Genomic DNA, 24,447 nt, shown 5'->3' with positions numbered 1-24,447 from the left:
CATTGATTCTCTTATTAACTTATGTCTGAGCCGAGCTGACGAGTGATCCAGAGTGTATAACTGCAGACTGGAGACCAGCTACGCTGTACCTGTCTTTTACACACACGTAATACGCTACGTGAGAGAAGGGCCTCGTCCCTATACTATAGCATTTTGCATCCTATCGTTAATGAGGTAATAATATTATTGTAATATATATTATTATAATAATAGATTTTGTAGGCTATAAATGGGGTTGTGATAGAAAGACAATGATTCTTGGTGGTAAATCTCCCTCCCCACCTGTGAGGGTGCAAAGTAACGGGAACAGAGTACCCTGGACTGTTTGGCCTGACACTTTGTTCCTAGGGTTAAAAGGAAGTTGGTCATTTAGAAAAGGGGCGGAGCTTCAATACATCAATTCATCGACCCAGAAGGGAAATGATTTGGCAGCTATGGAATTGGAGGAGAGACTGCAATCGTTCACCAAGGGGTCATGAGTGACTGTATAAGTAGGGGACGAAGCAGCATAATCTGTTCCTTTGTTTTGGTTAGAGAAAAGAACCCGGAAGGACCTGTGTTTTGTGTAACCGTAACGTGAGTGTTTGTTTGTTTGTCTAATTGTGTCTTGTTATTAGTAGACAGCTAACAAGTTCTGGAGCTGTCGCCAAGGGGCAGCACAAACCCAGAACAGCACTGCCCTTGTATCACAGTAACTGTATTTGCATCACAAGCACTAACAGACTTGTGTATGTGTTTTGTGTTTCATGTGGTTGTATAAAGAACGGGACTTATTTTGGGGCAAACCTGGGGATTACAATTTAAGTAATACACGGCGCTGTATTACTTGGCATAATTTATTATTTACTGTTTGTTTTGCCGTCAGGCATTGGACATTCAAACCCATTAAACAACTTTGCACCTGGATTGTAATTGTCTGTCTGTTCATTGATCACCTGCACACTGTTAACCACTTTGACACAGGGGGTCACAGATTACTGTACTGTGCAAGTCATTTGCTATACCAGTAATAATATTATGTGTGTGTCTGTATCAGGCCTGATTTAAAAAAAATAAAAATAAAATAAAAACATCCCAGTGAAAAGCTTTCACAGAAGTCACGTTTACACAGAATTGTGCATTTGGAGACAATTAAAAAAAAAAAAACAGAACAAAAATAACTTTAGTGAGTTACTAAATATTTTTTTACAGACTAGCCACCCCCTCGCCAATTTTGTTTAAGAAAACTCGATATCCCATATTGCACTGCGCTGGTCTCGGACGCATTCGCTGCTGTTTACAGTTAAACAGCGATCATCAGCAAAGTAAAAAAAAAAAAAAAAATTTGATCGACTTTAGGTAGTCAAATGCTGGCGATGCAAATAATGTAGCGCCACATAGTAGTACAACTGTTGAAACTTAAATTGACAGCAAAGAGGCAAATGTCAGTTCAACTTATTTCAATTTCAAATACAGTAGTATGCAAAAAAAAAAAAAAAAAAAAAAAGCCTGTTCAGTATACGTGGCTGTAAAATAAGTGCATTATTAAATGTGAAAAGAAAATGTTTATGGTAAGCTTGTTTTCTACTTCTGGCAAACTGTAAATAATAGATGATGGAAGTGAATACAGCAGCGTGTGTCACTTCAGGTTGTAAAATCCCATGGCTTTGACCCGCAACCAAAAGTCCAGTTTTTATCACCCACACAAAACACAGACACAGTTCCTACAGTGCGTGAATTAAGTGCTTGTGGTGCAAAGATAGTTCCTAGTGAAAAGTGAAGTGCTGGTGTCCGGGTTTGATGCTGGCCTGCGGCGGCAGCTCTAGATCGTGCTAGTAATCTAGACAGACTAACAGAGCACTCACGTTTTTTAGGAAAATGCTGGGACTCCTAGGATGTTTCTAACCATTTACAAAGGAGCAGATTACTTTGCTACGCCCCTATTTTATATCCTCGCTCATGACCCCTTGGTTAATGAGCACATCCGCTCCTCCAATCCGCGGATGCCAAACAGTTTCCCGTTCAGGGCATTAAGTTTGGGTACCGTAGCTCAGTCCCTTTTCTAGTCGGCCGACTTCCACCTAGTGGGTTTAGTTTAGTCTAGGTTTAGTTCATCTTACATACAAAGCTTAACATGACCAATGGAATAGTCCAATCAAATTTATATATTTTTATACTAATATTGCAAATCAGTTTTTACAGCAGTTATTTGATGCATTTGTAAAGTACTGTCCCCTTCAACTTTTAGTTTTTATTATTATTATTCCACATCATTGTACAGACTCCACATAAAACAGAAAATTCAGATACACTGTCTATAAACGAGAAGTCTTATGTATGTGTGTAATATATTTAAAATGTGATCATACTTGGAAATATTTGCTTTAATAAAAGAGGATGTTGCGAATATGGTTTGCAAACCTAAAACTTACATAGAGAAACCTACAATGGAAAAAAATTATGTACTTTCCATTGCATATTTATACAAGTATTTTAAATCGGCATTCCATTAAAAAAAATGGAAGGGCAGGTCAGTGGGTTGCTGAGGATTCAAGTTCTCTGAAACGGCCCAATACAATAGATATCCTTTAGAAGTTTTCAAGAGTCACAACCTTATAAAAAATTTTCTGTGGTTTAATCGTTTATGACAACTTTCCTCCCCCTCCTCTCCTATCTCCCTCACCTAACTCCCCCGCTAAACCTATGTTAGACTTTAGCGACCGTGTTGTGTGTGCGAGTCACCATGTTTACACATTGTAGGCGGTTTATATATTTACGTTCTTATAAAGTACATTATTTATGATGTAGGTTTTAGGTTTGTAAAAACTTGGTGAGGCCCCGTGATTTCATTTCTCGTGTCACACCACCAAAATGGACTGTTAAGACAGGTTCAAAAACCGAACAGTCGGTAGTCGAACCCAAAACATGATGTTTCCTGTGCCGTCAAAACGTAGAAACACGTGGCCCGCCGTTTTGTATTAGTTAGTCCCACACCTGACACACACCTAATTAAAACGTCGAATATCGCACCTCAAATGCAAATCTTTCTTTGTAAAAAGTATCTGTCTTTTCGGCCCGAGCCGACCGGTTTAACAGGGAGTGGGAAGCGGTGGGCGACGCGGTGACCGTACCTGTGTGGTGCCTTATTTTCTATTACGGTACAACGGATTTACGTTAATTATTGTTGTCTTGAAAACAAACCAGACGCTGCAAAAGAGGCACCGCAAAAAAAGACGTGTTATAGCAATCTAACATGAATCTTTCACACAAGCATTAATATATATCTTGAACTTGCCTGGGCTTTGACACTTGAGGACAAAGTGACCTTTCGCGAGAAGCGTAACGTATGCATAGAGAATAAAAACAAAATACGATAAAATTTTACTGTCCTTTGTGATTAAAACCATGGGATTAAAATTAAAATGTCAGTGGTTTTAGTCACAGAAAACAGTGATCTTTCTTCACTTCTAAAGCAATGGTTCACAACCTGTTGTGTCTGCTGGTTTTTGTTCCAACTGAGCTCTCAGTTACCTAAATGAACACTCAATTGAGCTAACAATTTGGTTAATCACATTTTTAAACTATTCTTCAGCTTATAAGAAGTTGGAGATTTCAAGTTCTGTTTAATTTCATACATAACTTGAAATCTCCATCTCTTTCAAATCATTCAACAGCTTTCATTAGGTGAACTCTTTGTTTTAATTGAGTGTTCAATAAAGAAATTTTGTTTGGGGTGGGGGGGGGTAACAGCAGACACAGGGGTGTCCACAGGACAGAATTGGGAACCACTGATCTAAAGCATATTAGACTCTTGGGGGGGGGGGGGGGGGGGTGTTGGATAAAAGACAATAGCAATACCTGTTGAAATGAGGGAGGATACAATCTGAATCGCTGGCACCACACGTGCAGCTCAAGCATTCAACCATCAGATTTTGTAACTGAGCGACCTGACAGCACCGCGGTTACCGCACACCTTTGCTCACTGAGCTTATCAAACATTTCATGTACTGAATTCCAGCGAGTTTTACAAGACAGTGTTGCGTAACTTGAAGACCAATTTTAAGTTTCTAAAAATATTAATGGAACCACCAGTACTTACATTTAATTTTAGTCTTCCAAGATTCACGGTGCCGTTTCTCGTTAACTACTGTGTCAGAGAATGCGCAATCTCGAACACTGTTTATTTTACTGCTTTCAGAAGTTCGTCTCTGTTGCGTTTTCTATAAACATTAATGTGATTTCAACAGTAAGTTGTATTTTTTTCTATTTTATATTTTTTTCAATTCTGTTAACTGTTGCGTGATTTAAAACAAATACAAATAACAAAACAAACAAACAAAAAAAAAAAAAACAATGGATTGGCATTTACTTGAACAACATAGTTTGAAAGTAGAAGTCCAGTACATAAATATCAAGTAATAGGTTTATGAAATGGAAAAACATGGAAATTACTTATCAAACTGAAAAGAGTAATGCTGAAACTGAAAATCACTTCTGGTCTACAAATTACATTTATATACACAAATGGTTTGGGATATTTCTTATTCATTTTATTAATATTGATTAGCACAAACTGGCATACCACTTCCTTAAGAGATTAGCATGATTTACTGTAGGCAATCTGGAGCAGCTTCCCTTTTTGGCTGGTGCTTGCAGTCTGCCCAAAACACTGCAATACATGGCTTGTTAGCTTTATTTTGTATTAAATTAAAGTAGGACTACTTGCTGTAGAAATCACATTAATGTTATGTAGGACCCTGGAAAAGGATAAAAGTTATTAACGTAGGGGTGCTCCTGAGTGGCGCATCCGGTAAAGGCACTCTGCGGGCAGTGCAGGATGCGGCCTTCAAATCCAGGCTATTCCACTGCCGACCGTGGACAGGAGCTCCCAGATGGTGGCGCACAATTGGCCGAATGCCGCCCGGTTTGGGGCGGGGGGTGGGCTTAGGTTGGCCAGGGTTGTCCTTAGCTGACTGCGCTCCAGTGACCCCTGTGGACTGTCGGAGTGCCTGCAGGCCTGCCTGTAAGTTGCCCAGAGCTGCTTGGTCCTCTGACACTGTAGCTCTGAGGTGGCTGCATGGCAGGCCTGCAGAGTGAAAAGAAGCGGATGCCTGTCTGGCACGTTTCGGAGGATGCACATGTCCGTCTTTGTCTTTCCTGCGGGGGTGGCAGCAGTGGGCCAGGTTGAAATAAAAATAACTGGGAATTTCAAATTGCGGAGAAAATCAGAAAAGTAATTGTAAAAAAAAAAAAGAAAAAGAAAGTTGTTAACATAGGTTGTATACACTTTAATTAAGACTTTCAATGCAATACTGTTGTAGCTCAATTTTGCCAGAATATATACAGGTGGGGGGGTGTGTAAGAGTAAAGGGTTTCAGAGTGAAAGCAAATGCAGAGTTAGTCTAGTCATTAATACCTACATTTGCAACATGCCTTTTAGCTCCTTAAAGGCCAAGGCACATCAGCGCTTGGCTTTTTTATTTATTTATTTTTTTTGACGTGCAGTAGACAGTGCGTCTATACTCAAGTATCAATTCCCTTTCCCCGGTAAAATAGTACTTTATAGCATTGCGTTTAGCCTGAAAATATCCTCCCTCCCCACTGTTGCGCTTGTCTAATATACAAAGAAAATATGGCTGTGTTTTGGGAAGACATGGAAAGTGTGACATCAACAGACGAGGAGGAGGAGGAAGAGATTCGTACTGTACATAAATTTGAACATATATTTCCATTTGACTTGAAGTTCTTAACAAGGGAATTTAGACAGTCTTAGTCTGCTAAAATATAGAACTTTTGTCTTTAGTCATCTTTAGTACCGTGCCTATTTAAACCCAAGATAATCACAGTATGTGTTTATGCATATTTGTATGGGTTTTTTTTGTTTTGTTTTTTATGATTGTACAGTTCAGCATTCATCCCCAACATCACTTGTAAACTCGTAACTGAGACTCAAAACTCCATCCTGATTCACGGTGTCCTTGGAAACAAGTACGGAAACGAAATGCACTCGGAGAAGGAATGTTTTACTCGACTTACGTAATGAATTGTAGAAATTGTGCTGTTTTACTGGAATAAAATAAACATTTTGAATACTATTCACTGGAACATACGAGCACTGTAAAAAACTTTTTGAAATAACTATTTTCGGCGGCTCATCTGGCAAAGTAGTAGACTGTTATTGAGAATTATATTGAGAACTTCAAAGTAATATTTAGAATTGCTTTTTACCAAAAAAAAAAAAAAAGACATCATAGTCAATTTGGTTACAAATCCATTTTCAAGAAAAATTGCAGATTGTTAAAAATGGGAGGTACACACAAGTACCCAAACTGACACAGGAAGGGAAGGGATGTATTCACCTCTTCCAACATTCAAATTATGAAAGATATCCGAGGCTTCCCGGTAGCTGTCAATTAAAAAATATATATATTGTTCAGTACAGTTAAGGCAATGTGGAGCAGCACTGGCTACAGCAGTCTAGGATGTCTATCGTGAGCGTTTCCAGAGTCGCTCACGAGACACTGTTACACTCAAAACTTTTGGCACCAATTCCTCAAATAGAGGTCATTGTGTGGAATTACTTTCTCTGATTTCTGACCACAACAGCATGTTAAGCATTCTCATCTCAATAGCCACAGTAGATGGAAACGCTGCTCAGCTTGTGTTTTCAGATATGTGACTGGCCCGAAAGAGCGGATGTTCTGTGAAAATGTGTTACATTTACTAAAATAAAAATGCTTTTATAAAGACCAAATTCCCATTGGGCTTATTTTTAGGTTTTTAAGATGTTATTACTACTTTAGTATTACTATGCAGGACAGCCGCTACAAGAACAATACCTTTATTAAAAATGCGCACGGATTAATCTACCGATGTTTCATCAACTAATACCCATAAATTAACCGATCAAAAATTAATTAACTGACAGCCCTAGTTTCTGTTGTTACATATTAGTAGCATGCTCATTAGTGGGGGTGTATGGTATACCAGTAATACATACTTTCACATGCATATCTAAATTTACCCACCTTGTATCATGAAAGCCAGACTATGAAATCTTACACTAGGTTTCTGTGACAAACCTTGCCTAGCCCGGAATCTCCCTTGTCAAAAGTATTTTTAAATTAAAAAATAAATAAAGAGAGAGCTCAAAACCTCGCAGTTTGTGTTATTTCATGAAAAACAAACAAAAAACCACACTGTCATTACAAGACAGCTTTTCATTATTTAGCTAACATTAATAAATATGTCTTTTATGCTGTCGTGGCAGGCATCTTCACAAGATACTAATGAGATAAATACCTAAAATATTTTTAACATGATGCATTTTTTTTTTGTGGGATTTAAATGATATTTAATTAAAGAGATTGCAATTGGTACTGATTCATTTAAAATGGAGGTACTGTAGGAGCACGTGCAGGGTTAGAATATGCAGATTAGCCAGTACTGTTCTAGCTGTTTTTTGAAGGCAAAAAAAAAGAGGTATAGATGAGAATTAATTTTATTGTAAATCTCAGGGTTACAGTATTTCTGTGCATGTAAACTGATAGGGCGCAGTGGTTTCAGATTATGTCTTATTATTTATTTCTTTAATTTACATTTTGTAAGTTTCACGGGTGATTCTTTTGCTGGGACAGCTAGGGCATGAGACTGTGATTCATATACTGCATCTGAAGAGACCCTATTCCCAGCCTTTTTACTACGAACTTGCACAATTTAATGATAAATGACACCATCGTTTAACTATATTAATTAATGCAACAAAGAGAAAACACTGTCATGGAGTCAAGCACCATAACTGTTTAATGCTATACTGTAGTATTATAGAGCAGTACCTGCAGGGCTGTGTTTTAGAAGAGTATTCTTACAGTGTTTATATGCATTTTACAGATGCTATTCAACGACGGACTACAGTTGTCTACATTTTTAAGTGCGATTTAGTTTTGTACTGTGCTGTGGTCGATTGCAACACTACTAAAACGGTAGTTTTCTGTGACAGCCACGGTTCAACGATTATCACACCTTTAACATTTCTATACCATTACACCCCACAAAGGAAGCTAGTGTCCTGTACAGGTAAACAAACTGTACTGTGGAAAAAAAAAGTCTCGCACAGAAAATTGTACATAAGGCTAAACTTCTGTGTAACCTGAATGAGACACACTGTGATTAAGGTGACCTAGAGTGAAACAGGCATGGGTGTTCATTGCATCCATGGCAACCATGCGTACTACTGTAAAATTTTAATTTCTGATGTGTCACTAAAAATAAACCTGAAGCCGTCAATACAGGAAAACTGTGACCTCAGCACATAACACTTTCAATACAACATATTGGAGTCCTGAAATATGAGCCATGTTTGCTTTGGGCCTGTAGACTTTGTGGCACACATCTCTTGTTACTTTTTAAAAGAAACAGTCTGGTGATAATGAGGTACAGTATTCATAATAATTGATGTGTTACTTTAAACCCCTATGTGCGTTTAATTTAAGATTTGATTGAAAATTGAGAGGGTTGATCACTGCTGGTTTAGCTTGAGAGATTTAGTCATAAGGGCAAGTAGATTTACTTTCTTAAACGTTTAAACCTTAAGAATAAAAAGTTAACATTAGAAACAGTTGTATAACCTTATAACACATAATGGCATTGTATTTGTCTAAACTAGTGTTGTGTTCGAAGGTTCAATCGCTAGCCAGGGATTCGAAGAATGTTTTAAAGTAAAAAAGGTTCGTCAGACGGGTTCACGCACTGTATATTTATATTTTTTTTCTTCCTGTTAACAGAAACTGTTTGACAATGTGTGAAAATACTATAAATCACACATTAAATGTCACTCGCATGTAAAATTCGAGCTTTTGATTTATATAATGCATATTACGTAAACAAAAGTTGTTAATAAAATCTGCTACCAAATCGTTAACATTAAGTACAACTGGAGCAGGGTATAGCATCCAAGCAGTGGGCTTGTACCTCTAGTGGCTGTATTGCTTCAGTAAAATGTGTACTGAATACCTAGTGTGCAAGACAGTGAAAGAGAAATGCTACGATAAAATATGTTTGAAACATACAAAATATACACTAACACTAATAATTTTAATTTTGAAAACTGAGCGCCGTCGGCCCCTCTCCGCTCCAGCTCATGTTATCCAGAGGCAAACCTTTAATTTCTTCATTCGCCGTCTCGACAGCAAAGCGCTGTATATTAGGGATAGGTCGGTATACCGGTTTTTCAGTTTACCGCGGTTTAGGTACATTACGGTATTAATATTATTCTAAACCACAATTATTGTAATTCTTTTTGTGAAATGATACCGTATTTTGATAATGGTTTTGAAGGAAACTGTCAAGAACACAGAATACACGTTTCAATTGCTGCGTTCTGTTACCCAGAGCTTGCTGCGCAGGCTGCTCTCTTTCTAGCGTCACACTCAGCTTTTAGAGAAACGTCTGCTTCAAACCTTGCAGTGGAGCACACATTTTCAACGTGCTATATACATTTGTCTGGATTATCAACAGGTCAGTTTAATGTAATAGATAAACATTAACTTTATTGTAAAATTATACATCACAATCTCCGAGATTCTGTGCAGCACTGTGCAGAACTGCGGCAATCTGCGCTATAAGAACACGACCAATGCCTCAGACAAAACTAGCGCAGACCCTGCGGCTGCAGAATCTGCAGGATTTCTGTGGGTGTTGAGTGACTATTAGCGCATCGTAGTTCTTGCACTGTGCAGAACTGCGGCAATCTGCGCTATAAGAACACGACCAATGTCTCAGACAAAACTAGCGCAGACCCGCGACTGCAGCAGGATAGCCTATTAGCAACGTAGTTTTGTTTAAACTATTTGTAGTAACAGTATTCCAGTTTTCTTAGGTAAGTGAAGAAATCTTTTTTTTTTTTTACACAAACTCCACATGTGTAATAATCACTGGAAGCTTACTTGTGCAATGTCGTAAATGTAAATCCAATAACATGTTTTACTATTAAAATACTATACAGGTACATGTTGTGTTTTAAGCAAAAGACCGATCATTTCCCAGTTCTGTTTGCCATCAGCTAAACAAAGTATTTATTTATTTATTTGTTTGTTCATTTAATTTTCTATGCTAAAATGTTTTAGCAAACTACAGCACCACGTCATTTTGAGCAAATAATAGATCTTAATACTGTTGTAGTATAACACTGAGAGTGTACAACTTCAGGTTTTTTTTTTTTTTTTTTAATTATTCTGATTGTCTTTATAAAAAAGAAACGTACCAAGTTATTTGCCATAGTAAAATACTAAATAAGAAATGTTTAAATTATTCCATGAAAGGAAGTGTGTTTTGTTGGTTTTATTTTTGTGAATTATGGTAATGTAAGTGATTTACGTTAGTCCTTTTTTTTAGCCTTTATTTAACAGCTTGCATGATGTACTCTATACCGTGATATTTAGGTTACCACAGTATTTTTTTTAACGGTTATCATACCATGCAAATTTTATACCGTCCCATCCCTACTGTATAGCGTAAATTGTTTTTAAAGAGATGTCTCGAAACTGCTCTGCTGTTTAGGATTTATTTGTTAACTGCCCAAACTGTATGCAAACTGTGCAAGCAACTCGTATCATGGAGGTATAACCAATCTCTGTGGTCACAGGCGTAAGTTCATGTTATTATTAGTATTATTAAGATTTTTAGTAGTAGTTAAATAAAGCTTTGTCTGCTGCAGTTGGTGCTGCTGCAATGCAAGCTTACTGTATAGATCACAAGCAGCCTCAATTACATGTAAATAAACAACGTGCATTTTTATTTAAATGATATAAACATGATTCTTGTTCTATGTAACGTATTCTTAAACTACATGTTAATGTTTTATTGTGTTCATATGGATTACCTGTAAAATAATAGGATTTTCAGTCAAATATAAACAAGCAGCTATGATGACGTCACCAATGAATTATGCAAATGAACACCATCGACGGTTCGAACCTTCGTTCGGTAATGTGTTCTGAACGCTCGACGGTCAAAATGTACCCGTCGTTACAGCCCTAGTCCTAAACTATAGTAGTACTAAGTTTCATTTAGAACTGTCATTACGGATTAAAAGAACCAAAGTCAAGTACGTAACCTTGTTAAACATAGAAGCACACTTAACATCAAACCATCTCAAGGGAGCATACTTGTTTCTACATCCATTCAGTTACCTTTGTTTAGCTTTCCGATCTCAGGATTGTAGACTGCAGATGGTTTTACAGGCAGTCCTAATTTGCTGTTGAAACTATTACAGCTTGGTTTCATGGTGCAGGTTAGTAATCTTATTAAGCAACCGCAAAGAGTTTGTTAAAGTTGTGACTGTTTAAATCTCTGAGGCAGAATGTGGAAACTTGTTGATTGTCATATACTGTAGAGGTTTGTTAAGTGGCACAAATAACTTCAGATTTGTTAGGATATAGTGAGCATCCTAAATACTACCATACTATTTAGGAGCAATATATATATATATATATTCCACAGCTGATTTTGCTTTCCATCATAAGGGACTGTTCATCTCAACAGCTGTACTCTATGCTATAGAAGCTGAGATTATTATTAATCTTTTTTAGATTCTTGCAGTGTGATATGTTTGACTTTCTTTCTTCAGAGGTAGAAGCTGTGGCAGGGAGATGTGCTTTTAGTAATATACTGTTTGAGACGTACACCTAGGCTACAGTGGTCCTTGGTTTTAATATCCTTCGCAGGACAGCTGAGATGTGTAATGATTCCCATACGTTCAACGGTCATATATTCACAGCTGCAGGGTATTTGCTTAAATAAAAGTCACAAGAATCTACTTTTATCAGGCTACTGGCTGTGCTACTGAAGGCTGTATCTTGGTAACTGCTTGTCCAATTTTGACAAAATTGTTCATAGGCATTTGTTGTGAAACTGTATACAGTCTTCTGGACCAGATGTTGAAAGCACAGCCCTAATGCTTCTGACTCTCTTGATCTCTCCCTCATCAGTCATGCGCTAACATTAAGCCAGAATGTTGTTTTCAGAATAAGGTAATTCAGTCTTTGCTGCCAGGAGGTGTTTGTTTGAATTGCAAGCCCCATTACGTTCGGCTGGAGAAAGCAGAGGTACAGATTTGTTTGAAGACTGCTGTGTGGATGCCATTGTGCTTGAACTGGGATGTACAAACCCCAAGTCAGGTTCTACTAAAGAGCTAAAGAGCTTAAACGGTGTGGGGGGGGAGGGGGGCATATACAGTAAACATGTCAACCTATGATATGGTACTTGTGAAATGCTAAAACAAAAACAGCATTTGATTGTTAAGCTTAACAGAGCCTGAAGATTTATAACCTGCTACTGCTGCAAATAGGAATAGCAGAAGCATGCTTTTTTGGCTCATCCATAACTCTAAAAAGCTCAGTGGCAGAATATGTACCTGACACTAAAAGAAATGGATTTCACACATGTTGACTATAGGTCTTTCTCAGTGATGGAGTGAAATGCAACTCCCTGGCTGGGAGTGTATTTATAGTTGTTTATTATATCTACTGTTTCTGAGCCTTCTTTATTGGAATCATCAGGAGCAGAAATGTGTAGCTCACCCAACAGCAATGCTGTATATAGCAGAACATCTTATCTTTAACAGGCTTTAATATGCAATAAAAATCTCTTTATAACTGGAGTAATATTCACTGACAAGTTAAATGATTTTCCTTTTTTTTTTCAGTGGAAACAATGTGATGCATGACTAGAAAACATTGGCACTGCATAATATGTATATGAGGTATGTTGGTTATGTATTATGTATATATTTATTCTACAGTTGAATGTAGTCTTGAGTTTGCAGAACTCCAACTCTGCCCACCTGGTCTATGATAAGTAGGGTCTTGGGAGATGCTGTGAGCTTGCAGGTTTCATTGCTCAGTAGTAATAAGTGGAAGGTCAGTGACAAAGTGGGGTCTATTGTATTGATCTGTACACAATGGTGTAGTCGACAACACAGTATACCAAGTAGCTCCTCCTTCAATTACAAAGCTTCTCTGTACAATGGGAGTCTTACAGAATTTCCATTATTAAACAGTGAAACTTGGATTTTATTTCACAATTCCACTTTTATCATCTTTTTCCGAATAGTGGAAAATGACTGGCTTTCCAGGTTGTTTAGGTAATGAGTGTGCTACAACAGCCTTTAGCAAGCACAGGTATAACGTGCCTGCAAGTTTAGGGTCCCTAGCATTCAAAGGGACTGTAAATGCATTTGAAGAAAACTCTTCTGGATATAGTCATACATACTCTTGCATCTATGGCATCCCATTTCTTTTCCTCAGTATTCTTAATTGCTTTGCTAATTTGCAAACACATAGGGGACCTTGCTAATGAATCCGCTGCTGTATCTTATCTGCCTAAACAGGAATTCAGACTGTGCTGTATCTACAGTATAATCGGTTATAGCCCATAGTTGGATTATTGGTACGTGTGATGCTCAAACCACAAGATTAAATTGTACAAGGTCAAAATGAATTTTTGAAGTTGCTTGTAATATGACTAATCTGTTTAATGCATTTTCCTTTTTTATATGTCAAATATAATGGAAAATTGCTAAATACACTATGTATGTGATGTAGCCTACAGTATATTCATAGCTGAACACATAGCTGTAGTGTAGTAAACTGGCGTCCGTTTTTAGTGTTTTACCAGATAGTGCCAATATCATTCTCATATGATTATTAAGTTATCAGTTAAATTTAGGAGAATTTAATTAAAAACTAAAGTTGCGGTATACATTGGTTACTGCATTGCAATCAAAATGTGAAACTCAACTATTGAAGAATTCACAATATAAGTATAGTAGTTTCTTAATCCAGTCCAATCCAATAATCTCAATTCATTTAAAGCCAACCACTGTAAATGTAACTCTTTCTACACTAAGTAACTTTACAGAAAACTTGCCCTACTAGAGATCGATGTGCAGTTTTCTGGCATTATCTTTCCTACAAGTGTTGTGCCGTTTTGAAAGAAGTTCAGTGATAGTTCTTGGAAGGTAAGTACTGTAAATCGGGTATCCCTGCTTTGCCCTTGTGCTGTGACGTTCAGAGGGAGTGAAGTTTGTGTTAGGTCAGTAGAATGCAACAGCACCGACTCTGACTGTAAACACCGATTTGCGCACTACTGTTTGTTGACATGGGGATGCAGGAATTGTTGATAAAAAAAAGTTTAGCGTTGCAGACAGCTGCAGTTCCCCAAGCAGACTGTGAAATTGCTACAGAGTCAGTTTAATTTTTCCAGCATTTTAAAAGTATTCTTTGTGTAAACTACAGAAGTCAGCTTTCCCAGTGTCTTTATAGATCACAAAGAAACAGCAGAGTTGCAGGGCTCAAATAAATCTATCAGCTGAATACATGATTAGCAAAGTACAGGACATGCTGTACTAGACCATTCATCGCTCGAGCCTCGGAAAAAATTTTTTTTTGAAATTTTAAAATTTTAAAATTTTAAATGATTTTGGTTGGTTGTAATCTAGATGGAACCTAAAGGCAACCTTGGATTCATATTTATGAGTGTATTTTTTTCTAAATCCTCCATTACAGTAGATATCATTTTGATAATGTGTTATCGTAATTATTTTCTGAAGCAAATGAGATGGTGTTTTTCCTCGAAATGCACATTTGTTTTCTGAACGTGTGAATTGCATGAGGTGATACTGTGTCAGCTGTCCTTGTGTAGCAGAGCTTGTGAATGTTTACAGAAAATCACACTTTATAGCTGCAAACCAGGCCCCAGAACAATGCACTGTGGAGATGCCATTTTACTGTACAGCATTTTCAAACGTCCTTTTGATAGATAAAATGCTGGTACTGGAAATGGTGTCATTCTTGTTAGCTCATGTGTTCTCTTTTTTTTAAAATCTCAGTTGTTTGATGATTCGGTGAACTGTTCCCCATTTCTCAAAACTGACCATTCTGTGAACTGTGTAGGTCTAAAGGGTGCAATTGTAATACTGCTTGCATCCCCAAATCCCATATATCCTTTGTTACCTGTGAACAAACCCTTTGTTAAAGATGAAAACACTACATTTTGAACGTACTACAACAAAACAATTATCTGTTTTCTTTTTTCTAGGATGTTTTTACTCTTTGTTCCACTATTGGAATGATTTTCTGTGTTAAAAGTACATATACAATGCAAACTAAAACGAAGAGAAATTTTCCCCAGGATGGTGCTAATGACATTGAGGGCTTTACCTAGCGAGCTGTAAAATCGAGTTTTCAGTGTTTGATTTATTTTACAGAACCAGGTGTGTGTTAATAGGAGGTCCATTTCTTAAACACTTAATTTGAAGCAAAATTGTAACAGTATACTGTAATAGTGCACTACTGTAGCAAGTTTATTGTTTGTGTAATCTTTTGCCAGTTTTAAAAACAAATATTTGCATCATGCCCCTTTTTACAGTAAGTAGGATTAGATTTATTCAGAAAATTAATAAAAATACAGGAAGTCATTCTTCGTGTTACAATAATGTTTTTCAGTTTGGTAGCTGGTACACCAGCTGAGTGTTATTACGCAAACATATTTTAAAGTGAGCTGCTGTATATGTTGGGCAGTCAATCTCCATGGAGAAGCAGGATAAGAAATTCCAGTTAGGTTGCAGCTACCATTGTTTTGTAACCTTTGCAACTTTATGTTTCCGTTTTTGTTTTTTTCTCTTGAAGGAAATGACCTAGAGGCCTTACAAATACATGTGTGCTTTCTTACTTAAGACGACAATCGGAGTGAAATTCAATCTGGAAGCACCACTTGTTTCCACTAGAACTTTATTACTACCTCAGCAAGGAGAAGGAAAGGAGGGGAAGGCCTGTGAAAACAAAGTCCCATCAGTTTTTAATGATTCGGTCTTGCACACTCCTTTGAAGTCAAGACAAAGTAACAGAGAGCTTTTGCTGCACTATGTGAAAAGGAGCATTGACGGACTGGATCTGTCAAAGTATTTAACCTACAATCTCTCTGTGATTCCAAACACAGAAAGAGAGCTTGGTGACTTTTTACAGGGGAGAGCCTCAACACTGTAAGACTATTTTTGTTTTTGTGGGTTTTATTTTATATCCTCGCTGTTGACCGGTGTTCTCTACATTTTTTTTGCATTTACATTTAAATATTTTTGTATTTTTACATTAGGACATATGTATTAAAATTTAAAAAACTTAAAAAAAAAGATCCTGGATAATCAAGCACTTTTTTGAGAAAGCTGAAGATTAAACAGAACTGATGGTTACTGAAAAAAAAAACATTTGAGGATTATTTATTTTTCTTTTTTTTTTTTTACTTTTCAACAGGGATCTTTGAAATCTGATTAGTCACCCACTAATGACCTTCTTTTTTATTTAAAATAGAAGCGAGAGGAAGTACTTTTAAGCTGCTTATTCTTAGGCATACTTGGACTGTTATAGTAGTTGTGATCTGCAGCAGTGCTGCACAGAAAATAACAGTAGGTCAGCACACAAACAGTACAGACGGCCGCCTTCGGAAATGCCTCTTTGTGAAATTGCACACACAGTCTACAGCTATCTTCTTTTTACTTAACTGAACATTTGCAGAAGAATTACCCTTGAGGCTGTGATCTCAAAACCCACAGAGAATCCGAGTCAGCTCAACACCTATGTATTGTTGCAGCGTGCAGGAAAGTAAAATGGACTACAAGCGGCGCTTTTTGCTTGGCGGGTCTAAGCAGAAAGTGCAACAGCACCAACAGTATCAGATGCCAGAGTTGAGCAGAACCCTGAGCGCCCCATTGGGATCGACCTCCTCCTCCTCCTCCTCCTCTCCATCCTCCCTGGCCTCCTCAGCTGCTGCTGGGGGCAACTGCGGCCACCTGGTCCCTCACACCACCCCCATCGCCGACATCCAGCAGGGAATCTCCAAGTATCTGGACGCTCTTAACGTGTTTTGCCGGGCAAGCACTTTCCTCACAGACCTCTTCAGCGGTGTTTTCAGGAACTCACACTATTCCAAAGCAGCTATGCAACTGAAAGACGTGCAGGAACATGTCATGGATGCAGCGAGCCGGCTCACGGCAGCAATAAAGCCTGAGATAGCCAAGATGCTGATGGAGCTAAGTGCGGGAGCCGCCAACTTCAAAGATCAAAACGAGTTCAGCCTGCAAGACATTGAGGTAAGCAGTGAAGTATGTTTGTATGGATGAGCGGGTTTAGTTAGTTTATTGTTGATATGTACTGTCTCTTACTATGTGCATGTGCAGGTGTGGCTGATGTGATCATTCGCTATGGAGCTTATTACCACATCTGTAAGTGGCGCACTGTGCTTCCCTCACATGCAGAGAAAGAATAATATGTTTAATATGTTCTTACAGACACAGATACGCATTCACACAATGTTTTTTCTTCCTCTGAATACACCTGCAGGCTCAGCTTGACTTGCAACTTCTTAAATTATCCTTTTTTTTATTATTCATAGTTCTTATCTCAGTTTTTGTTTGCGCGGTCCAGTTTAATGAAAGGTGATGTAAGAACATAAGGAGTTGTAATACAATCACAGGGAGGTCTAAAATAGAATGAGAGTTAAAAAAGAAACACAAAGGGTCAGATTTATCTTTCATGCCTGTTGGCCTCATAGTGGGACAGATAAAAAATGTTTTTCTCGTCTTTATATGGGGGACATATGAATGACGCAAATGCACGATAGCCTTGTAGGAGGCTAGTGTGATATGGAAAAGAAAGTTCGGGGGGGGGGAATAAATAAAAATAATTTGGCATTGAATTTAAAAAAAAAAAATGTGGACTACATCTCCAAGTCTCAAGAGTATTCATTTTTGGGAGAAATAAGCCTCTGTTTAATAACGTAATTGAGTCAGTACGTGATTGCAATGCAATACAAAAACAAAGTGGAGAAAAAGCATGACTTGCCAGATGCTCATTGTAAGTTTGTCTAGATTTTCTAAACTATATATAGCAGTAAACATAATAAATCTTAAAGGTGGAAGCCTTATGAACATTAGTTATACAATACTGTACAGTATTTGTACAAATGCATTTAAACAGTTACTAGATTTTTACAAGTGTTAATTTACTGTATCTTTGTTTAGAAATAAAGTGTAAACTTGGTCAGGCGAATTTTCTACAGTTATTTTTTTTTTTTTACTGCACAATATGAAAGTCCAAAATGGTGCATTGCATTTAAGAATGCTTTGTTGGCAAATTGCAATGCTTCAGATGCCAAATGTGCTTGAAAATGTCATAGTTTATTAGGAAATCTTTATGAAGTGAACCACTGTGAAAAGAATGCAGTGAAGCAAAGTCTGAATCTGCTAAGCCACATAGATCTAAATAAGCAGGCTGCTTTTATTGTGGAACAGGAGAACGGGTTTCGTTTCTGTAAGCTTCTGTTTTATAGCATCATTTTTGCAAATAGTAAATAAAGCTGAGCTATACTGACCTTATCAATACTGACAAAGTACTTTTGCACAGAAATTACTGCAATCTTACCACTATGACAGCCGTTGTTTGAATGAGTGTAGTGTTTGACAGCAAAAAGATTTAATACATGAACAGTTCAGTTTCAAAGAGATCAGTGCTACAGTATGGGTCTTTGCTGGCAGATGTTAATACTGCTCAAGTATGTTTTGGCTTTCATATTTTTGGATAGGAGACCGTGTTCATTAAATATTTTAATTGTAGTTTTCTTTTTTTTTTTAAAGTATTTTTTGATGAGTTAGGCTACATAAATGTGATCAAGATTTTTTTATTAAACTGTTATTAAGTCAAGAGATGTTTAATTAACACTAGGAATGCACTGAAGCCAAGTGTTTGGTATTCGGCCGAATACCGAATCCACCTCAAAAGATTCGGCCCGAATACCGAAACTACAAAAATTGTCAAGAAAACCTGAAGGAAATTGTTGATTGAAAAACAGACTGGCAGCTACACAGTCTATAGTTTTGAGTCTTTTAGTTTAACAGTTTTTTTAAATTCTCAAATGGAAATATATCCTTGAATAAGATTTCAGTTTGAAACATACACAATTTACTGCTAGCCCTCTCCCCCTACAACAGAAATGTCAAAATACAGAACCATTTTCTTTATCTTTACAAGAAAGGAGATCTGTATCTTTGCTGTAACCCATTATTTTCTTTAATGACGTTTCAACCAGTATCACCTGATCTGAGAGCAGGGTTGCCAACAGGCTCCACAGTCTCGGGACACTTTAAGGAAAGTCAGGTTTTGTAACTCACCTCTCTAAACTGCAATGTATTCAGTAAAGTGAGTGTGAATTGTGCGAACTGTCGCTGAATTAATTGAATTGTTTTACTTAGTTGTTACCACAAGCACACACATGCCTGCGAGGATCGTTTCCATCAATCAGACATATACAGCAGCTGATTGGCTTTCTGAGTCTCTGACTGGGTGGGACTGTGTGAAGCAAGAAATATTAAACAAATAGAAACTTTACCTGCTGTCACAAGGTTAAATGAAAGAGTGCAAAATTATGGAGTGGTTTTGCACAATTTTGATAGATATTGTTTACTGTATAAAACAATTCAAGCAATACGATAAATCGTTGTTACAAGGCTCTCCAGATAGAATCGCCACCACAAGTAAACAATTAAATACATTTACTAAACTGCTCAAGCAATTCACACTCACTTTACATGTTGAATATATTGACCTGAATCTCCCTGCGAAATAAAACCCATGTTGATTTAAGTGCACTGTGTGTGTAACACATATCAAATAGGCTATGAAAGTTTTAAAAATATTTTAATAAAACACAGCAGTTCATAAATAAATCAACATATTGGCACATTACAGTAACATAATTTAATTTACTAAAGCTTATTGTTCAACAACGTCTTGCACATCTGACAGTTGTAAAGTTACAAAAAATATATATTTCTGTGCACTGAATATTATTTTTTTTTATCTCAGTATAAGCTCTAGCACAAGTTTGACAGACAAAACGACAAAGCACAAAAGTCTACAACAGTTTGCCGTTAGTATATATTACAGGTTTAGTGCATAACTTTACTCCATGAAATGTGTGATGTGAATGTGCTGTTGCATACGGGGGTATGTTTGCATTCAGCAGCTGCGTGACTGTGTATAGTGCGTGTGTCACCAGTAATAGGGAGTTGAGAGCTACAACAGAGTTCATCAAACGTGTTCTTGTTGTTAAATACAGCAGTTATGTTCAATACCAGATTTGTGTCTTTTATTTAAAGAGCTGCACACATTGGAGGGATGTATTGAAATGGATGTGCGTCTGGGCGGATAAGGGGTTCAGATTTGGTTCATCGACTCCTAAGTATTCGGCCGAATCCGAACACTGCTCAAAAAGTAGGTATTCGGGCCAAATCCGAAACCAAATCCTGGATTCGGTGCATCCCTAATACCTCACTTGAATGAATATTTCAGCTTAACTAATAATGATTGAAACCTTTGTGTGATGGACATCTCTTAATAAACTAATGGAACAATTCCATAGTAACTGACAGGACTGACAGTTAAGCAGAATGTGTGTGAAAGAAGATTGTGGCAGGGGAATTTGAGTAAATGACAACGCAAGGTGTTTGAATATTGAAGGCTGTCGGAGCAGTTGTGATGGGAGTGTAAAACTGTGCAGGTTTTCAAAGGAATTTTTTCTGAATAGCAAACCGTTTGTGGATTATTTGTGTTCACTGTTGGCGTCTTATTGGTAGCATTTCATTTCAGATGGCAGCAGCACAAGCCAGCTTTGTAAACAGCTGACATTTTAAGGTAGTGCAGAACACAGCATATGTTGTCCATTCTTCGTTAACTCTTCAACAACTGTGGCTACATGGCTCAGTTAAGATATGGAGGGGGTGGAAGACTGTTACCTGATGAGATTAAAACTGTCAAAACAATTCCACTCCATTTAGAGAAGGCAATTTAATTTAATTGATTTACTGAACTCTGTTAGCACGGGACGAGTGTGTGTCTTGGGCATTGAATAGACCCTCCATTACTGACACTGAAAATTATAAATTAGATTTATTATGTACTGTAAAGCCCACCGTTCTGGCAGAGTAGTGATCTTGTGCATCAGTATGCAGAATTCAGAGACTGTACTTTCTTTATTAGGGAAGCTTATAGGGGAGATGTGGAGTTGGTGTGAAAACTGTTAGCTTGTCTTCATTTCCCCACACTTTTATATCCCAAATAAAACATTGGCTGCATTGCAATGTGAGGCATTGGCACAGTATGTGTAGCACAATAGTGCAAAAAATAGACAGTTTAAAATAAAAATTAAAAAAGGGGAAGAATTTTGCAATAAATGTTATGCATTTATTGTAGAATTACTTTGATAATAGAAATGCATTTTATCTGACCTAAAAACAAATCTGAAGTGATTGTTGGGCTTTTGGTGAAGATGTGGTTCTGATTGTCTACTAATCTGTTAGGTGAAGATGCCGACGGTTGTGAATTTTCACATACAGCATTAAGGTGCTGTATCTACTTATCCAATTCTGATGAAACTTGGTAAGGACATTGTTTAACACAGGAGGACCAGTGGTGCCTGTCCGTGTGCGTACAGTACATACACTACAAACATACTGACACACCTCGGCTACAGTCATGTTAATCTAATCTTTCATGCTACCAATTGCATAGATTTTGTATTTACAGCTTTGGCGGGGAGGGGGTATTTGCTATTGATAAATTTGCTTTTTGTTTGTTTATTACCAAAATAAGCCATGTCGAGATTCCCTGGCATTGACACATTATGCACTAAGTTATAAAGGCCAATGACATGGTGTCAACAGGATGGTTCTGGTGGTGACGTCAGACCAGAAACAGAAACCACAACAAACAGGTAATGGTGGGGCAAACTGAGACGCTACGGCACTCTGTGCTTTAATTAACAAACATTCAAAATAAAGGGCAGGTTGACCAAACAAACAATGAATAGTAACAAGTAGTATGCTGGTTACAAAACCAGCAAACAAAGCAATTTGTTATCTTTTTACTATTATTGTTACTCCTAACTGCTCACCCGTTCTCCTCTCATGAACGTGTGCAGCCAAACTGCAGATCTTTTATATTTATGGCCGAGGGGTTAACTAGCTATTAATTATCTTGAAGACCCCAGAGATGTACCCTACTTAGCTCAATCCAGACGGTTGTCATGCTGATGCGCTGGGGAGACCGCACTGGGTTGATCCCCGGAGCCAGCATGGCAGCAGTTGTGTGTGCTGATGCGCTGGGGAGGCAAAATAAACTGATCCCTGAAGCCAGCATTACACTTCATCAATCAACACCAAACAGAAGGATATCTACATCATCAGATGGAAAGCAACACAAATGGATGGAGATGCAGATGGATCACATTAGTTTCCTGTAAAGCTATGTCTTAGTTGGTGCTTATCTTGGAGAAAGCTGAGTTCAAATCAGCATGAAGTTTAACATCTACTCTCATGTAGTCGAAATCAGTTTGCGTGACTGCCAGCCAGTTACACAATCAGTATCTGACAGTCACACATTCCCATGAGGCATTTAAAAACATGGCGGAGGGCACCTCGCTCGTCGTGCCAAACAAAACAAAACATGGCTTTTCGCCGTTATATATAATATAAGCCATAATACAAATAAATCATAAAAATAACGCACAGTCACACATGGATGCTGAAAAGGTGAAAGATTTTGATACGTATTGTTGGAAATAGTCACAATAACAGAATATCTCAAGCGGCCTTTTCTTTTCATTTTCTCCCTTCCTCAGGTGCTGGGCCGGTGTTTTCTGACGGTGATGCAGGTCCACTTTCAGTTCTTATCCCAGGCTCTGCAGAAGGTGCAGCCCGTGGCTCAGTCCTGCTTCACAGAGGTGCTGGCCCAAGCCCAGGAGAGGATGAACACCACGCGGAATGACCCCTCCAGTACGGAGCTAGCAGAGGCTGTGAGGTCATGGAAAGGTGCTGCAGAGGTATGCCAACCGGCTTCTCTATTTATATAAGTATTCCTAGCTGGCTGATCCTACAGGAATACATTAGAAGGCTTTAGTGTTCACATTCCTGATTTTTTAGATCAGTTACTTGGGAAAACTGCATTTGCTCATTATTTTTGTATGAAGTGAAGCTGTGTTGAACTTTGTTAATCTTGCAAGGCACAGATTTTTTTTCTTAAGAAAGCACATGTCAGAATGGATTGCATTATATTCCACTGTCAACAGAGTTCATGCACTTCTGCGTGAGTAAATATTTTCACAAGAAAGTTGACTGACTCATACAAATGTATTACATCATTGTCTGATTTAGCCAACATGTCTGATGGTGATGGATATAATTCAAGTACCCACCCCCAACCCCTAAACAACAGTGGAAGGAAAAGTGAGGAAAGGCAGATCACATACAGTAAACCAAATAACTTGATATTGTAAACAGCAGATACACTGGATTTGATTTAGGCATCTGTGCTTTTAAAACAGTTCTTACTTAAACAGCTGCACTTTGTGAATAATGTGCTGATATTATAAAAAGTGAAGTAATTCACAGACCTCTCTTATGGGGCATTTAGCTTGTCCACTAATGCCTTTTTGTGTTTATAACTCCTGCAGGCTTTGTCTAAACAATGTATGAACAGTGTTCAAGTTCTGGTGGCTTTTAAAATAGTTTTTTAACTACTTGTTTGTTTTGGCAACTTATATTTCAGATGTGCACCCCACCCCTCTAGATTTAAGTTCAAGCTTCTGAAACCTTGTAGTGTCCTGTGTCTGTCTCGCTCCCACTGTGATCTTCAGCACAGGAAGTATCAAGTTACACAATTCAAATAGTGAGAGTTCAAAGCTCATTTCTGTATCCCAAATAAATAAATAAAATAACAAACAAATCAAAGAGATCCTCAGAACAATTATAAGAGGGCTGTCATTTTGATACTGTTGCAAATACTAAATAAGCCATTGTTTAGCGCTCTTTTAAAAGAGCAGATTTAGATCCCCGTATCACTGAAGTCCAAGTGTTTTGTTAGCGCTGACATGATGTGGGGCTTTAATGAAAGCTTTTCTCAGGCTGGATATCCTGACAGGGTGCGTCTTATGAAACCGCTTTTACAGCTGCAGAACTTTGTTGGTGGCCTTGGACAATTAGTTCAGTGCAAATGTTCTTCCTGTGGAAACTCCGATACGCAGATCCCGTTCTTGTACACACACACCATTAATGTATAAACACTGTAAAAAATAGAGGTATTTGTTGAACACTGTTCTCAGATGTGCATCTTTCCCCTCATGGAACACTGTGCTGTACAGTGTGATACAGTAGCAGACCACTTCTGCCTATTCAGTTCATCTAAATGGTGGTGGTGGCTGCTGTTTAAACCATTAAATGAGCCTTCCTGGCATTTTACACATGTTTACAGACAGAGTGCACTAAACAAACTCAAATGCACTATTAACAACAGAACCCTGATTTTGGAGGGCATTACTGTCTGGTGGTTGACCACTTTGGGCAGGTAATAGTACCATACAGACATG

General features: G+C 37.8%; 1 protein-coding gene across 2 annotated transcripts in view; it reads left to right on the top strand.

The window, feature by feature from the left end:
• The window catches only part of LOC121296726 (granule associated Rac and RHOG effector protein 1-like), a 49,724-nt gene that overhangs the window by 9,583 nt on the left and 15,694 nt on the right, over positions 1–24,447 (top strand). The window contains exons 2-4 of one of the 2 annotated variants that reach the window (XM_041222500.1): positions 12,683–12,739; positions 15,666–17,122; positions 22,705–22,905. In XM_041222500.1, coding sequence (XP_041078434.1) covers positions 16,610–17,122; positions 22,705–22,905 — 714 coding nt within the window. In that variant the 5' untranslated portion in view covers positions 12,683–12,739; positions 15,666–16,609. The remainder of the gene's footprint in view (positions 1–12,682; positions 12,740–15,665; positions 17,123–22,704; positions 22,906–24,447) is intronic. The other variant, XM_041222501.1, reaches the window with a different exon arrangement.

Source organism: Polyodon spathula, chromosome 21 (genome assembly GCF_017654505.1).
Source record: "Polyodon spathula isolate WHYD16114869_AA chromosome 21, ASM1765450v1, whole genome shotgun sequence".
NCBI classification, from domain to species: domain Eukaryota; kingdom Metazoa; phylum Chordata; class Actinopteri; order Acipenseriformes; family Polyodontidae; genus Polyodon; species Polyodon spathula.
Note: the sequence above shows the minus strand (reverse complement) of the source record. Positions and strands in the feature narration are given on the sequence as shown.